This window comes from Prinia subflava, chromosome 11 (assembly GCF_021018805.1).
Source record: "Prinia subflava isolate CZ2003 ecotype Zambia chromosome 11, Cam_Psub_1.2, whole genome shotgun sequence".
Taxonomy (NCBI): Eukaryota; Metazoa; Chordata; class Aves; order Passeriformes; family Cisticolidae; genus Prinia; species Prinia subflava.
Genome location: NC_086257.1, coordinates 15,330,444 through 15,343,147, shown reverse-complemented (window position 1 = coordinate 15,343,147; position 12,704 = coordinate 15,330,444). Strand labels below are relative to the sequence as shown.

General features: G+C 43.8%; 1 protein-coding gene across 5 annotated transcripts in view; it reads left to right on the top strand.

Moving 5' to 3' along the window:
* The window catches only part of LPP (LIM domain containing preferred translocation partner in lipoma), a 331,696-nt gene that overhangs the window by 300,911 nt on the left and 18,081 nt on the right, over positions 1–12,704 (top strand). For all 5 annotated transcript variants that reach the window (XM_063408794.1, XM_063408791.1, XM_063408795.1 and 2 more), the window contains one exon: positions 10,791–10,969. In XM_063408794.1, the coding sequence (XP_063264864.1) occupies positions 10,791–10,969 (179 nt within the window). The remainder of the gene's footprint in view (positions 1–10,790; positions 10,970–12,704) is intronic.

Below are 12,704 nucleotides of genomic sequence, written 5' to 3'. Positions count from 1 at the left end.
TGAGAGCAAAGGAACACTGCCAAGAGGCTGAATTAACAGACAATTGTGTTGTAAGGACTCTTCTGCCCAACTTCCCACAGCAGAGTCTTGAATAGCAGAGTAGCCCAAAGCTTCTGGTTTACTTTTCACTTACTCAAGGAGGGATCTGATCCATTGCGTGGGTATCTCTTTGAAAGATTAGAAGGAATAATGTGCCATCCTTTCTCTCCCAACTGTACAGCAAGCTGAGTGCCAGCAGAAGCACCCTTAGAAGTGGGCAAGAGTTGCAGAGGGACTGATGTAAATCATCTTCTCTGTCTCTGTCTTTGTGGATGAGATTATCTCACAGTGGAGGAAGGAAGGTGATGGATGAGTTCCCAGGGTGGAACATCAGTCTCCAGCTTTTGCTTTTCTCACATCTCACTTGACCTCTTTGGGAAGGTCTCTTTTCTGTGCCATGCGTTGTCTGGGTTCTTCTTACATAGCTGTCTCAATTTTCTGTTTTTGTATCCCTTCCTTCTTTGTCACTCTTATCTCAGCAGGTGGCTCAAACTTGCTTTCCCAGACAAGGAAGTGAATCAAACATCCAGGTCAACTGAATGAAAAGAACAGGGATGTCATTGCATCTAAAAATAATCTCAGTACCTGGTAGGTGACATATTTGACCCTGGACTTAGTCAGCAGCCTGGATTTATTTCCAATTAGAGTCTGACTCTAGATAGAAGAAGGGATGTTGCTCCACAAAATAACTCAATTCAAACCTCTGAAGAAATCCTGCCCCCCCCAAAATGAAACTTCTAATCTTGGTGTAGAGGGGAGAGAGTATAGTACAGTTCTTGCCTTACATTGACTCAAAATTTTGGGTTCTATTATTCTTGACAGTGGCCAGTGCTGATAGTCTGCGGGTTTCCAATGTTTTTTCAGGGTCTTTAAAAATAGGCATTGCACTCAGGAGGCTTTCTTCTAGAAATAAGAAACCCCCTCTTTCTCTCCCTTTGGAAAGACCTCAGAGTCCCACGAAGCTTTCAGCCCTCATATTTCAGGCACAGATAAGTCTCCAATAGCCCCAAAGGCTCCAAGAAGTTCTCCTCACATCAGGGACATAAACATATTTGGCAACTCTTTAGGAAACATATCATGGATTTGGGCAAATCATATTCTCACTGTCAGTTTGGGTAGCAGCAGCATCCAAGTGCTGGGAGAGTTTGGGGGGAGTTTTTCTCCAAGCTTTATACTGGATTACGTTATCTATTAAAAGCAGCTATTTTTATGCTGAACTGCTGCAATGACCTGTATTTCACAACTTGCATGTATACACTGAAAAAAATGCATTATCTTGCACTCAAAAGGTGTTTCAGGGAAAGCTCCATGAAATTCTGTGCAAAATCTCATTACCTTCTTGCTTGGGTTTTCATTTTGTTTCAGTCTGAGAAGGTGTTTATTTCTTGGTAGCTCCAGGTGCCAACTTTGGTGTTTGCAATAGAGATGTGACTTCTGTCAGAGCATCATGCACCTCCCAATAGCTGACTAAAGCCACTCCACAGATAATATGAAGAACAGAGTAGGAAAATAATGAAATTATTCTCTGAGTCACTGGTGAACTAAGGACAGAAGCCAAATAACCTTAGTTTCCAGTGCTCTGCCCCTGCTACTACAAAAAAAGTGATTTCTCTTGTGACTTGTATGAGATCTTCAGGAGAAGCTTTGCATTCTCTTCATTTGAGCAATTAAGGTAGAAGGGGGAGCTGTTAAACTGATATCCAGCTAAAATATTTAATTTACTTAGTAGCCATTAGAAGTGACTTAGAGATGCCCTTATCTGTTAGTTGAAATAAGCAGAGGAAAATAGAGATTGTGTGCCTTTCCTTGTGGCTTAGAGAGCTGAGGATTTTTATGCTCAAGGAGTGAAGGGATTCTTTTCTTTTTTTTTCATTACAGACTCTAGAAGAACCTAGACTCTCAAGTAGTAGCCCCGTATTTCTCCTCTTTTTGTTTCTCCAGGAAATCTCTCTTGGAGAGCAAAGGAAGCAGAAAAAGCCAGCTTTATAAACAGGTTGTAATTAAAAGACTTCTTCAATTTGTAATCAAAGCAAGCCCAGCTTTGCTGGGTGCTAATTTACTGACAAGAGTTTCCAACTAAAATTTGTTTTCCATTTTAATCAATGAAGTTGTATTTTCTTGATGGTTTTTATGTCACAAATTCTTGCATTGCTTGAACAGTCCTTCAGGAAACACATGGTAGGTGAGAACTCATTTCAAATATAAAAATACCAAGAAAGAGGAGAGTAAGGGGAACTATAAATAACCAGAGATGTCAGAGTCTCAGTCATTTTTTCCTCTGCAAGTCAGCTTTAGCAGTTAAGGTCAAGATAACATTTCCATGTCAATGGTCAGTTACATCAAAATTCTAAAATAGGAAAATTGAATGGAATTCTTGATTTTTTTTTTCTTGTATTGTGCCCGGATTTGACCAATTTATAGTTTCTTTGGTCTGTCAGCTCTGAGTTCCAATGTTATTTTGGTTAAGCTTCTTGCCAGAGTGGCAAGCTTGGATTGGAACATTTGGTTTATTAAAGGCTATGAAATTAAATTCCTCACCAAAAGAATAGAAAAAAAAAGCCCACTTCTTGCTGATAGTCACTTCTCTGTTTCCTTTGATGCGGTTCAGTTTGACTTGAATTTTAGCCTAACAATTTGCTACACAATTTTGTTTTGTTTTCACAAAGTTCTAATCAGCTTAAACTGCAAGCCGTTTGAAATGCCTCTCTAACAGCTTCCTTGGTATTGCTAATTAAGCTTGAAATCTCTGTGTTGTCCACAATTGTATCTAAACAAGGAGGAGAGTGTATCTGCTCGATGTTTGCCACATCTCCCAGCTGCATGTAATTCTGCTGCCTGTGCAGAAAGTAATCACTACAGGACAGAACCTTTATTTAGGCAGAACTCCCAGGGTGGCATGCAAGGTCAGGCACATCGTGTTTTGAGAGCACGTAAGGCAGGCAGAGCTACATCCACAGCACAAAGACTGGAAGTGCTTGGGAATAATGAACAGCCTTGCTTTATCCCCCAGAGCACTTTATTCCACAGAGCCCTGAGTTATGTATGGTCTGTAGGTGCTCTCACCTCATCTGTGGGTGTTAAAAATGGGTAAAAGCACAGGCTATCAAAACCTGCCATGTACTGCCCCGGTCCCTCAGATGCAAAGCTAATAGAATATCATAGTTTTTAAAGCTACCAAGGTTCACTTCAGTGGGAAAGGAGTCCTAACAAATCCTCAAACACATCTTTTGGGTTGGGCAAAGCCACGGGCTGGTCTCTCCCTAGGCAGGGAGCACAGTGTGTGAAGCGATGCTAATCTGCTGAGGCATGGCTGCTGTTGTGTGACACAGCCCAGGGATTTCCACAGTAGCTCTGTGCCAGTTTGCCTCAGCTGCAGAAGCCTTGAACAAACTGTTTACCTCTGACATTCTGGGAGGGATTTTGAGGGATTTCCTTCAAATTAGAAATCTTTGAAAAGCAGCATCTTGCGCCAGGCGTTGATTTATGCAATGTCTTGGAATGAAGGTCTGGTCGTGCATGAGGATCTCCTTGGACTGAAGGAGTCAGAGATGGAAACTGTCTTATCAGATCATCCCTCCCTGCCAAGGCAGGCTCATCTCCCATGCTCTGCTGGTGCTGCTGTGCTTTACAGATGTTTTTCTCTCCAGTGCTCCAAAAGCCTGTCCCAAATTCCTGGTTGGAGCTTTCTGGGCCAGCTGCAGTCCTGGTGTGGAGTGACCGATTTCACGTGGTTATACTGGTTCATACCTGGGGTGTGCTGTGGTGGCAGTGCTAACAGCAAGAGTGAGCTCTGTTGCACAATGTGCTGCTTCAATTCTCTGGAGAGCATGCAGCTCCCCTTTCCTGGTGGCAATATACAAGATACGAGGAATTTCAGAAATGCAGCTTCACTAGAAAATTACTGAAGAGACTGGAGCTGATTACTAAGATATTTAACAATCTTCTTTTAAATAGCAGTTGCTACGGATGCTTTCAATTGTTTGGATTACTGTAGTATTCCATGCAACTATAATTATTGTTGCTGAAAAAATTTCATACACATAGCCTTTTTTTCCTCCATGCTATTTTAAAGTCAACTGTAACTTAGGAGCATTTCCTTAGTATTAAACTACTTTCCTCTTGCAAATGGCTGTAGCCACATTGGAGCATTCTGAATAACAGCTCAAGTGCTGTTCTTTGATACTGCACCACCCAGAGTTGACTTTTGAGATGTGTGCAAGTCATTACAGATTTTAAAAATTAATATTTTCCCTTAATAATATCTTGTTTCCATTAAGTAACCATTTGGGCACACAGACTACTTCACAAGTACTTATCAAACCTAATATCCAGTTTCTCACTGGGATATGTAACTTCAACAGCCATTTTATTTACAGGCCAACTGAGGCACAGAGCATGGGAATGCTTTGCCTATGGCAGCTACTTGGTTTAAAAGCCAGAAGTCCGGGCATTTTATCTCCCAGCCTACCAGTTTAGAGGACAATTCCCTCATTTCTTACATTCACAGGCTCTGCCATTTTAAAAGGACAAAGATCTCTGTTGTCAGAGGAATGTACAGAAGATGAGTAGCTTTAAGTGCCAGAAATTAGTTAAGTAATTTCCAACATGGGCCTTCTTGTGGATTTGTAGCTGGAAGGAGTCAATGTGGCTGTGGTTGGGCATTGAGCATAATGCAGAGCAGATTGTTTAACCCTGACATTCCTTCACTCTCAGCTTGGTGGTGCTAGAAGGAGATGCAGGCCTTATCTAAACTGGCACTGAGCATCAGAGAAGTCACCCAGTCCCTGCCTCTGCTGCTCCAAACATTAATTACATTCAGCATTAAAAATAGAATTCTTTCTGCAGGTAGTATGGCCAGCTTGTGTGCCTGCCAGGCCCAGCAGCCTTCTCTAGGTTTGCACTCCAGCCTTTGGAGTGCTCAGGCAATGGCAAAGCCATCCCTCAGCCTTCACTTGATAAGAAAAATGGAGTTCCTTTCTCCTCTCACTGTAGAGCATATTTTGACATCTGCTTATCATTTGAGAAGCATTTCTCAAGCACTGTTCCATTTTCATCATGGCCTTTCTCTTATTGCACATTTGTGGACTCAGTTGCATGCCATTGTTATCTTTGCTACTAACATAAGCCATGAAATACATCTAGCCTTTCTCTAATAGTTACAGGGCAAGGGGAGGGGACTCACTGCCAGATTCACCTCCAGCTGCTCTGAGTCCAAAACTACAAAGCTGAATTCAGTTTTCCTGACAAGAAAAGCAAATTCCAGCAGAGGAGAAGCATGCCAGCCGTGCTACTGCTACTGTGCTAGGAAAGCCACTACAAACTGAGCCCAATGCAAGAAGGATTTGAAAGCCAGGGAATACAGTCACCTCTAGGGCCTGAGTGTGCAGTGTGCAAGGGGTAGCTGTAAGCACAGCTCAGAGCCATTACCAGCATGCTGGTAACATTGTAGGGTTGCCCACGTAATTTATGGCCGTATCCTCCTTTCCATCTCCCAGCAGAAGAAGCTATACCATCTAAAGAACAGCCTCACTGCTCACCTCTGTCTGAATGAAGCTGTCAGGAGTCACATCTCTTGCCCCAACACAGATGCAGCTATGGCAGCACAGTCTGAAGGTCAAAACACCAGCCCAGGTGCTTCTGCAGTGCTCTCCCTTGCTGAAAGTGCCCCTCAGAGCAGCAAGAAGGGCAGTGTCACCTCTGCTGATAATGTGTCCAGCTGCTCAGGTGAGGTGGGAAGGATTAACTCATGCCCAAGTTCTCTCCTCAGACATGCAGGAAGGAATTTCATGCTGGCTATTGGTGACTTAAATGCTATGTTTGCCAAGATATAACCCATCTGTGGAGATAGCAGCTGGGGAGCCTTGGGTGTAAATAAAGTTTTGGTTTTCCTTTTCTAGAAATAATGCCAAAAAATGTTTGAAAGTGTTGAAATTACATCTTGACACTTAACCCCTCCACCACTGTCTGCTTTATATTTAATTTATAAGACAACTATATATTTTCAGACCCAAAACCTAAATGAAACCATTTGCAATTATTTTGAAGTACAGTTTTTCAATTGACCTGATCTAATTTGAGGTTTAAAAATTCACTAGGCTTCTTGAGATTAAAGTGTTCTGTCTTCACTTAAGTATGGAAACATTTTCAAGCCTTAAAAAATATCCCACAAAGGGGAAAATGTCTGCTGCTCTGCTCTCCTTGCTGTCTGAGGAAATGAAGGACGGAGTCACAAGATTTAAAGCATGTCACTTACCACACTTTACTAAGTTACAGTTCAACTATAGTATTTGACCATGTGCCTGTTTTTAGCACAGCAGTCACATTTCATTCGTGCAGCTTAAAACCATCTCCTCTGCTCAGTCACTTCGAAAAATGTGTTTCTTCTGCAGTGCTTACAGAAAGTGAGTTTGTGTCCCTGTGCATGAGTTGCCAATGTAATTTATTCCAGCAACTTCCCTCCCCTCTCCCAGCAAAATAAGCAATACCATACTCATGTCCCTGTGCGTGAGCTCTCCTCGGTCTGCTGTTCAGAGTGCAGGAGACATTATTTATGTTCATTAGAGCTTGGGATGAATTGCCAGTGCAGAAGAAGCAATGACTAATCTGTGTGGCTTTTCTTCTGCACTCGTTGCTGGGTCATTGTGGGAGAGTCCTTGTGCTGGCATAATGCTGGGAGTTACTGCTGTGTCCCGAGTTTGGTCAGGAGGGGTTGTAATCTGCAGCCTGAGGGTAGCGGGATGAGCTGCAGCCCATGGGCTGTCACTGCACCTCTGCTCCCCAAAGCCTCTGCCACCTTGTCATCTGGAATGTGAAGTTTTCAGGAGAGGACACAAACACTCCCCAGCTCCAGTCTTCCATGACTCTTGCAATCCAGAAGTCTTTCCCAGCAGTTGGAGGTTTTACTTTGTGTCCCATGTTTAAACCTAACATCTGCAGAGCAACTCCCTTTGGCTTTCTGTGGTTTCTGAAGGGACAAGTATTGCTCCAGGGAGGTCAGCTCCAACCACCACTTGCTAGATGCTTGCTCCCAGGCAGCTTGTTCCCGCTTTGCTACTGATTGTGCTATACATGTTTAAGTCTCTTAATTTTAGTCTGCAAGATGATTCATGATGTCCTGATCATTATAGTTCTTTCTTTGTGTTTTAGTGTATCTTTGCTTGGGGTTATTTTTCTTTTTGGTATTTAGGGTGCATTATTCTCCCCATGTGAGATTCTTTTTCTTTGCCATGGATATTCTGCCCTCAAGAGACATGGACCCAGACTCAGCTTTAAACATTGTGCCAACCTTCCATTTAGAAATGGATAGCTCTTTCCCTCTTTCCCTATGCCTTTCCAACCCCCAAAAAATCAGTTGGATTTGGAGACATGAGGGCACTCCCTGCCTCTTGGCTAAAAATATGGGAAAAGAATGGTAAACTGTACCCTCAGCCCACACTAGATTTGTGGTCTATATTCTTATGACATGAATGTGACCGCAACCCCTAGGTCTGATGTTTCCTAGCTGTTTCTCATCTTTCTTCTTTCTGCCTTGCCTTAGCTCTCAGTGTAGCTCATCAGATGCATTCAGCTCTACCTGTTGATTACAGAGCAGGCTTGCAACAACAGCTGGAGAGAAAAGAAGGAAAATAGACCTGTTAGGCATTTTTCTTCATCTTGTTTGGCTTTTTGAAGGTCTGAAAGCTCCAGGAGGTGCTAGGAGAGTTAGATTAACTGTGAAAGAAAGCAAAATCAAGAAGCCAAACTTATAATCCTACAGGGATGCTGTTCCCATAATGTGCAGGTTGTTAGCTGCTGGGGCAGCACTTAGGCATGTGGGATAACCTGATTAGAGAATCAAAGAAAACCCTGATAGCTTCACAGGCCAAATCCTGCCTTACAGCAACCTGATGTCAAATGGGTGTGAATCAAGGAAGCTTTCCCTTTGGCATCATCTGGTAACACCTTGAAGAGAAGGGTCTGAGCCAGCCAGGGTTCTAGCAAGGAGAGAGGCTTAAGCAAATACGCTCCCAGACAGGGAGTGAGCTGGAGTCTGAAACTAATGACTTTGTTTTTCCTTACTGGTACAGACTTGGAAGGATGAAAAGAATAAATTTCTCAGGTCTGGTTTTCACGTTGGATAGAACGTTTAATCAGGAGCTGGTTAATTTAGCTGTGAGAATGTCAAACTGTGACTGAGCTGAGATTTGGGAGCAGAAGATGTGTGTTTTCAGAAGGTGTGATCCAGCAGGGTGATTGCCTGCAGTCCTGGTCACTGCAAAGTTTCCATCAAAATCAGTGTTAGCATGGGATGTCAGACAGAATGGTTGTACTGATCCCTTGTGGGCTTAAACTCTGTGTATCTGAAATGTGTGAGCAGGAGTGACATTGGGTCTGTGGTGAGAGCAGTTCCAGGCTGTGCTGGTTGGTGCTAGACCCCTCTGCAGCGTGGATTGATGCTGCAGGGGCCTGCTCTGGTCACTGTCCTGGGTGGGCTGCAGTAGCAGACCTGGGAAACTGCTGAACAAATCAGTCCCCAGAGTGGAAGTAAGCCACGGAATTCCCGGTCATGTTGTGGGCAATCAGTGTTTATCAGAATTCAAAAATCAATCAGGAAAGTTTATGGGAGAAGCATCCACTTGAGGCAAAGTATGGGGAAGCCAAGCTCTGACTCAGGAAGTCCCTAAACCAGTAATCAGTGGAGACTGGAAGCAAATCCCAAGGAATTTCTGTGTTTTGCTTACCCTGTTCTCAGACTTTGGCCTCTGTTGTTGGCAACTGTTGGAAATGAGGCAAGCGGTGACTTGGTGAGGCAAATGCTCCATCCTGGTGTGTGTTCAGAAAGTTTCATGGCAAATGCCTTAGGAATGGCACAATCTTCCATCAGCATCCGCAGGTATCCCGCCTTCCCTCCTTGGCAGAAAAACGCAGAGAGCCGCGTGGATGCGGACTGAGATGATGTGATCTGCTTATGCAAAGCAAAATGGTAAATCTGCCAGGTCATTTCTCCATGGAGAAAATTATTGACCTTGCTTTTTCTGGCATACCAGCCACCGTTATAATGATGATGATGGTGACAGCAAGCAGACAGAAAGGCCAGCAGTCATTCTTTCCTGCCCATTATTACAAGGTATAAAGCAAAATCCAGCCTGAATTCGATGCTAGTCTGGCTGTGCTCTCCTTACAAATGCGGGAGGCAGTTCTCATACGGGTTGAAATTCAGGACTTTTCATGACAACCTTTCCAAAAACAGTCCTTCTGATCCTCTGACAGGAATTCACGTATTTCTATGTTTGTACCTTACCAGTGACGTGCAGCCCAGAGATAATGCCTGAGAGCAAATGTGTGAGTGTAGATCCTTCTGAGCTCCTGGGTGATTCATCTCCTTACAATACATTTTGGGTGCACATATAAGGACTGGATCTTGCCTCTGAGAATACTGGCTCAAAGAAGCAATAACAACGCAGTCAGTCAAAGCACTACTTTCCCTGGGAATTTTGTAGCATGAGGAAGCAGAACTTTAGCCTTCCTTTGTTTGTCAACAAGATCTACCTTTCAGCAGCTTTCTATACTTCTGTCCTGTTAGAAATTTTTTCTCTTTTTTTCCCCATCTCCCTATTTCTGTCTATCTAAATAATAATCAATAGTGTAATGATAGATTTTTCTACCTCACCCAAGATGCATCTGCTGGTTGATAACATTATTTGATAATTTCAGGTGCATCAAGCAAGAATAGTAGGTGAAGCTTGCTTTTCTAAAGGCCAGTGAAATTACCCAAATCATTGCCACAAATTTATTGTTTGTATCTATGTGGTTTGCATCCTCCATTCATGGCATGTGTCTTTTAAAGTGCTTGCTTTGAAATGGTTAGTTCCCCAGTTGGTGTCAGAAGGGCTGGTGTGGCTCACAGAGAACCATCTGAAACAAAATTATCTTGGTGTTTCTATAATTAACTGCAAGGGTGAGTGAGAGTTGAAATGAGATGAATCATTCAATGGACCCCACTTGAAAAGTGGGAATATTTTGGCTCCAGCACTTTAGGAGCAGGCTAGTATGTAGAACCTGTGCAGCAAGGATCATGGCCTTAGAACTGGCATTTCACAGTCATTATCTCAAACATCGTGGGCCAGAGATAAATGAAGCATTTAAGTCATCCTGAACTCCTGTCCTTGTGGATGCTTTCCTTGGAGCCACTGCTCTGTTCTCTCCCCAGACTTAACAGTATTCTCTGTGGTGAGGGAGGAAGATCAAGATCTTCATACAAGGCAGATAAAGATATTTTTATGGGATCTGCATTGGCAGAGTAATTAGAGGGTCTCTGTGTAGCCCTAGGAGTTTGCACTTCAATTTAGCACTGCCCTCTGTGGAGCTTGTCTCCAATGAACTCTGCAGCAAAAGCTCGCTCAGACTGGGCAGTCCAGAGGCAGAAGCCCAGGAGTGTTGGCTGCACAACTCTCTCCTTCACATGCTCCTGGCTACAGAAACTGCTGTGTCTCAGATAATCCACCTGATGAGCCATCTCTGATCACTTGTCAGAGCTGCTGAGAGAAGGCTCTGGTTTGTGTTCTCACACTGTTCGAAAGGCTTGACCCAGGCCCTGTGCTGTTATCATACTCTCTTGATAATTGTTGACTGTACTACACTTTATCTAGAAGAAATGAAAAGAAGGGACCTAAAGCTTCCAAGCAGACCAGCAGCAGCCTCCAACCCAGCTGACCTGTGTAAGCATCCTGCTGAGATGGTGCTCACATCTGTTGTGTACGTTTTCTCTGCAGAATACACTGGAGCAGTGCAGTGTCTGTGCAAAGCCCATCATGGAGAGGATCCTGCGAGCCACGGGGAAGGCGTACCACCCCCACTGCTTCACCTGTGTGATGTGCCAGCGCAGCCTGGACGGGATCCCCTTCACTGTGGATGCCGGCGGCAACATCCACTGCATCGAGGACTTCCATAAGTAAGGCCTGAGCTGCTGTCAGTGCTTGGCTTGTTGTCTTTGGTTTTTGCCCCTGAAGATTCTCCTTTTTCAGACTGAGCTTTCAGGAAGTCCTGAACCCTCTGCCACTTCCTCCCAAGGCTCTTAAGTAGCAGGGAGAGCTTTGCTCCAAGCAGGCACGCCGTGCCGTACGAGGTTAATTGGTTAGGGGGTGATTCTGCTTGACCTCTGTTTTGCTTAGAGCTGAATTGAGGGATAACCTCTGTGTGCCTCTGTTTTAAGTGCTCTGCCTTCCCCTTGCTTCTCACTGTGCATGTGCACGTTTCTCTTCATTGCCTCTACCTGCACTTTCACATCACCACCTCCCTGCTTCTTCCACTGAGCAATTAAGAGAGGTCCTGTCCTCCTGCACTCTGCAGGTGTTTGCTTACCTCCTAGAGGGATCTCAGTGGCCACAGGCTGCTCACAGCTCCTTTTGTTTCTAGTTGCTAATTAGCTTCTTTGAGCTACTAAAAATACAGCCCTGGTAATAATTTATAGTGAAACTGCTATTTAAAGTAAGTTGAAAGGTATAGCTGCAAGTAATTTCTGTCACTGACATGCTACCACCCCCATCATCACAACTAATCTAGGGAAGACAGGTAGATATAATCAGAGCACAAATGTTTGCCCTGTATGGAAAAGACAGATACATTACACCCTTCAATTAAAAGATGAAATCAATACTGACAAATGTGAGTTTACATCTCAACCATTTACCTCTTAATTTCTAAGGGGGTAGACTTAATTAGAGCCTCCTGACATCAGTGTGTGGGTCTGAAAGCTCAAAGAAGCTGGCTGACTTGACAGAAAGAGAAGCAGCCACAATTAACTGGCATGTTAGAATCCAACAGAAGGATGTTCCCTGTAGCTCAGCTAGGCTGGGTTAATTGGCAGCTGCTGTGTTGCTTTGCCTTTCTGTGCCACCAGTTGTATATAAGGTAAAATGTGCTCCTGAGCACAGGCATTTTATGCACTACTCAGGCACCTGAAGGATTTCTCTCACACCCCTTCAACCATTTGGAGAGTGCCCCTTCCCAAAGCCCCACAGGCCAAGGGCTCACATGCTTTCAGGAGAAAGAGAGCTGCTGCCCCACACTGAAGCCTTTTGGCAGTGACTGCATACGGACCTCAGGGCTCTGAGAGTGGAAAGTGGGAGGCTGTCAATGCAAGGAAGGATGTAAAAATTGTTGAGTGAAGGACTGAGGGGAAGATGATGGAAACAGCACAAGACCCAATGTGGCACTCAGAATGTCTTTGGACAACCACACATTTTGAAGTACTTTGGCCAGCCCAGTTTTAATTGATTAGGGATGACATATCCTCCTGATCTGGAGGCTGAGTGTTCTACATCTACATCCTCTTGATAACAAAACTGTAGCTGATGCTCACATGTCACTCAGCTACCCTGAGCTCAGGCCCCACAGATCCACATCCTCTGAAATCTGCAGGAATGATCTCAGGATCTTGGGAGATAATATTTGCCTCATAATGAATTACTCACAGTAGCCAGGACAAAGAAATGTTGAAGTATTTTTTAAGTACCACATTTGAGCTAAATGGCACAAGGAAGGGCCTGCATGAAGCAGCACATAATTAATTGCCTTCACAGCTCTGGTCATATCATGATCCATTTAAGTTATTTTTCAGAGCACTTGTTATAGCCACTGTTTAATTCATTCTTTCATTAGATCACAGCTACATAGGCATCTTTCAT